This window comes from Aegilops tauschii, chromosome 3 (genome assembly GCF_002575655.3).
Source record: "Aegilops tauschii subsp. strangulata cultivar AL8/78 chromosome 3, Aet v6.0, whole genome shotgun sequence".
In the NCBI taxonomy this organism is placed as follows: Eukaryota; Viridiplantae; Streptophyta; class Magnoliopsida; order Poales; family Poaceae; genus Aegilops; species Aegilops tauschii.
The window spans coordinates 612,107,255-612,112,453 of record NC_053037.3 but is presented as its reverse complement, the minus strand read 5'-3'; the positions used below and the strand labels follow the sequence as shown (position 1 = coordinate 612,112,453).

General features: G+C 46.5%; 1 protein-coding gene across 1 annotated transcript; it reads right to left on the bottom strand.

The window, feature by feature from the left end:
• Positions 1-1,653: 1,653 nt before the first annotated feature.
• On the bottom strand, positions 1,654-2,823 carry LOC109758399 (agamous-like MADS-box protein AGL29). The gene has a single exon (XM_020317249.4). It carries the CDS (start codon positions 2,718-2,720, stop codon positions 1,875-1,877), a length of 846 nt encoding a protein of 281 aa, XP_020172838.1. The 5' UTR covers positions 2,721-2,823; the 3' UTR covers positions 1,654-1,874.
• Positions 2,824-5,199: the final 2,376 nt, after the last annotated feature.

Genomic DNA, 5,199 nt, shown 5'->3' with positions numbered 1-5,199 from the left:
ATTGTGCGCAATTTATTATTGCTATTTGATTGTTTTTCTTTCTTCTTAATTAACGGGCAATACAAATGACACTAATTTATTCTTCATCAGAAAACGTCATTATTTCCAATTTTTGTTTCATTTTCTATCTTGTTTAATGGTAATTTTAATGCCACTAACTCATTTGTTCTTAGGAAACCTCCATTTTGTGAAAAAAAAAATCACTATTATGTGTTTATTCTTTCATAGTAGAACAAATGCATTTTTGTATAATTTGTGATGAAAACTATTAAAAAAATATTTCTTCTTAAAGGGTAATACCAATGCCACTAATTCATTATTTCTTATAAAACTTGATTATTTTGATGTTGTTGTAGTTTTGTGCAAATTATATTTTTGTGGAAATTCAACTATATATAATATGTTAATTTTTGCATATTGTAAAAATGCAAAATTCGAGTATAAGTTGTGTGCCACCAATTCATTCCTTCTAAGGAATATTCTTTTAACCCCTTTTTTATTTTGTTTCTTCTTAAAGGGTAGTAAGAATGCCACTTATTCATTCCTTTAGAGAAAACGTCTTTATACAGAAAGTCCTCTACTATATGATTATGCTTGCATATTATAAAAATGTACATTCTTTGTGTAAATTGTGTGATTTTTTCATATATTTTTTCTAATTTAATTTTTACTTTGTTTCTTCTTGAAGGATCAGCTTTCTATTTTCTTTGATTTTTTTATTCTTGTTTACTAAGTGTTGCATGCATGTACATGGAGTACTCCTATCCATCTATCAGCAAAGACTAGTAGTAGTTGACTAATGGCCATGCACATGGGGCCCATCCATGCATGAGGTGAAAAGTAACAAACATGCACTGCACGTTGTATTTTGCGAGGAGATAGTGGCACATCTGCGGCATTGCCGAAGGCAGGAACAGTTCCGAGCTGTGGCGGAGTTTAATGAGAGAAAAATACAACTATTTCATAGTTTATTAAAATAATCTATGTTCGACAAGTACAACCTAAATCCCAAACTAACTGATTAGTTTCAACAACGAGAGTTCACCATAGCGAGGGTTCTTATTTCGGCCGCCGCAACAAATTTTGCTTCAAAATGATGTTCAATTTTAATTCTACATTAACTTTCATTATGTAATTATTTTTTGTGAATTGACTTTCATTATGTAGTTCTTTTTGCAAAATCAACTTTCATTATGTAAGTTGCTCTTCCTTTTCAGCAATTTTTGCATCCTAGTCCAGTCGCCCTATCGTCGGGTCCTTGTTGTCTGGTGCGAACCACCCGTCATTTTCACCGCTCTCTGCCTGTTGATAAAATCATGACTTCACAATGGTTTCGACTTACCGGGATTTTGTACCTGGTGTTTGATAGGTTTTTGAGATTTTTTGTGGGAAAAATGGTGATCGTTACTTGGCCCGCTGGATCATGTATTCATGTTTTAGTTCGTTTATAGAGTCATGTTACAACTCGCAAACCCACCGACCAACGCATCAGTCCCACCAATAGGCAGTAATCAGGCCTAACACACATTGAATCTTACGGTTTAGAGTTGTGCATGTACACATAGTATAGCGGTATACATGGGATTTTTGAACAATTAACACGTACATGTGGATCTTTTTTTATGTTGCAAGCATGGAGAGAACCAAAAGAAAAGGCTTAATAGTATTTCATTCACGAATTTCCAGCCATTGTACTACCGATACAAAAAAGATTACAATGCCATAAATTTAATTGCTACTAAGATAATTGAACCAACTAATGCATAGATCTTGGACCCACGTAGATGGATCTTACATGGATCTGAACGATTTATTTAGAATATAGTAACTGAGACTCGGACTCGGTCGGACTCTGTCTGGTGTCTTTCTTCTCCTCAGTAGGGGAAGTCGGCGTTCGGCCCGAGCCCCTGCCGCTGCACCTTCTGCATCCCGGCGACGAACTCCTGCAGCGGCGTCATCTCCATCGCTGCCTCGAACCTTGGCTGTGGTGGCATCTCCATAACCAACTGCTGCATCCCCATCACTGCGGGGAAGTCAGGCGGCGGTGGCATCTCCATAACCATCTGCATCTGTTGCATCTCCATCCCGGCGTTGGCGCTGCTGCTGCTACTACCGAACTCAAAGGTGCTGGCACCGAAGAGCTGGAGCGGAGGCGGCGGCGGCGGGGGCACCTGGAGCATACGGCTGATGTCGACGCGAAAGGCCTCGACGAGAACCTGGTTGGCGCGTCCGGAGACGGCGGCCTGGACCTGCAAGAGCGCGGCGGCGAAGGCCGCCATGTCGTCATGCCCCATGTCGCGCACGTCGGGGTGGAGCCACGAGGCAATCTGGTCCCCCCCAGCGCGCTCCTTGTCCAGGGCCTCCTCAGCGCGCTTCTTCCGCTTCTTCTGGTCCGCCAGCTCGGTGCGCATGTCGCCGTGCTGCAGCTGCAGCGTCTGCAACCCGTTGTCGTCGGCGGCGGCCTGGACCACCGCGGCGTCCCCCGCCATGAAGCGGTTGACGACGGCGTCGACGGAGGGGTGGCCGAAGGAGAAGACCTTGCCGCCGGGCGAGAAGATGACGGCGGCCACCTGGGCGCCCGTGAGCAGGGACAGCGCGCTGGTCTTGCTGAACAGGCCCCGCTTGCGCTTTGAGAAGCATACATGGCGGGCGTCCTCCTTGACGATCGAGAGGAGGACGGTCTTCTTCCGGCCGTTGCCACCCTTCCGCTTGGGCGCCATTGCTCACGGTGGCTGAAGGAACAGGAGGGAGGAGGTGGACGAAGATCTCTCAGGGTCGGGGGTGTTTATATAGCAGCGGCCGGAGAGCGAATTGCCACGGTGAGCTGGGTACTGCATTGAAGCTTTTGATTGAGGCCAATAAAAAATTGATCCTGTATATATTCTCTGCCTGGCTGAGCTGAGCTGGCCTGGGCTGGCCTGGCACGCGTCGAAATATACGTCACTACGTACGTATCACCTGGCACGCGTCGAAGCGTACTGCAATCTGGTCACTACGAACGTATGTTGAGGCTTCATCTCAACATAGCATACCATCCTACTTCGATCCATCCATCGTTTCACCGCCGGCAGAATGCAGATCGAGATTGTCCGCAGCTGAGCAGAGCATTATGCATCACACACTCAATACTCATAGTCTCATATAAGTGCGTAAATGCATGTGTACGTACTCCTTCGCATTCAGAATCAATTGTTCGCAGCCCAGCTCATGCACGTACATACTGTCTTTGCTTTCTTCGACACGGCCGCCTTGGTCTACCGAAGCCTCATCTTCCGGCAGCACGCCTGCCGCGAGCGACACGACGACACCGGCATAGAGAGCCGGGGAGACGGCGGAGGCATACGTGTTCAGCGTTGCGCACCGCGGGGTTGACAAACAAGGAGTAGTTCAAGGTGGAGGTGCACGAGGAGGCAACGTACTGATCATCTCCGGCGAGCGGAACGAGCGGAGGGAGGCCAAGAGCGATCATGACGGCCATCGAGGGGGAGGCCAGCCCATTCTGATGCCGACGCTCCTACATGCCGCTCGTACAAAGCTGGTTTTTTTCCTCAAAACGCGCGCAAGTATTATTTCCAATCTTCCTAGAACAATCTTTGTTTTCTTTCATTTGATCATAAAAATCAGATCTTTTCCCCATCTCCACATGTCGAGTTTTCACTTCATCTCATGTTGATCATAAAAACCGGATATTTTTTCTCATGTCTTTGTCGAGTTGCACACGGATTCTTTCTTTGTTAAGGATAAAGGTCACGAGGAAGGTCCTTCTACAAGGTAGAAGTCGTGGAGGTCTCTATCCAGTTCTGTTCTACCGTGTATCATCATCATCATCACTTCGTCAAGCATCCTCCGGAGTCCGTGTCTCGTCAAGCAAATGGCATCAACGCCTTGGGCCTACATCGAATAATGTACTTCAGTCCGTGTGTCACGTCCACACACTTCCCAACAAAATGGCATCCCTGAATGCAAACATCGCTGTCTTCTAGACACTGGCCTAGCACTTCTGCTCACTCCTCTCTACCCTTGCAGTATTGGGATGAAGCTTTTTTTAGGGCATGTTGTCTTATTAATCATATGCCTAGTTCTGTCATAAAAAAATCAAACCCCATTGTCTTGAATCCTACATATTACACAGGATTGCTGACTTTTACGGATCTTCGGTTGTGCGTGCTGACCTAGCCTCCACAAGCATAATTGGCACAAGCTAGAGTTTCGCTCCAAGATGTGTGTATTCCTTGGCTATAGTCATTTTCACAAAGGCTTTAAGTTTCTTGATAAATCGAAAGTCCGTATTTATATTTCCCGCGACGTCATATTTGATGAGTAAGTCTTCCCTTTTGCCACACGCACACAGCCTGATCTGTCGCCTCTCCCTTCTGTTGTGATCTACCCTTCGACTGAGCCAGTAGAGCAGAATGTGCTATTGCGATCTTATGATTTGCCTTCTGCTTCCGAGCCGGAATCACCACCACCCGACCCCGTGTCAGCCGGCCCCCAGCACTGAGCATGCGTCCAAGCCGCCATTTGACCAGATGCCTACTAGTGCATCTCCTACACCTGCTCCTCATACTCGACTTCAACATGGTATCGTCTAGCCGCGGAAATTCATGGACAGAACTAGGTGCTATAATCCTTCGCGTCGAGCCGTGCTTTCCTCGCGACGCTTGCCTCTCACTGGCTTGCACGAACCAACCCTACGTGGCGCTCTGCCATGGAGGACGAATTCTGAGCCCTCTGTAGTTTGGAAAGAGGACAATGCATGCTACGATGATCTCATTGATCATGTGCAGGTGCACATATATAGGTACAAGGGCGCATGGCCTCTACTTGTCTCCCATGCTATACAAAATACAGAGGAGATAGGAGGCGTGAAAACGTATAAAATACAAAACCCTAGCCTATACATGTACATCAATAACAACATGTTCAACACCCCCCACAGTCGAAACGTCGTCGGCGATGCAGAGACTGGACCGAAACTCCTCAAAGGTGGATGTCGGAAGCCCCTTGGCCATAACATCGGTGAACTGCTTTGTAGTGGGAACATGGAGAACACAGATCCAGCCAAGAGCAACATGTTCTCGAAAGTAGTGAATGTCAACCTCTATGTGCTTCGCCCGGCGGTGATGAATAGGGTTGGTGAAAGTGCGTTATATCGACTAGAGGGGGGGGTGAATAGGCGATTTTTATAAATTCTTCACT

Coding starts and splice junctions, on each gene's coding strand:
- LOC109758399 (XM_020317249.4), bottom strand. CDS start 2,720: ATGGCGCCCAAGCGGAAGGGTGGCAACGGCCGGAAGAAGACCGTCCTC.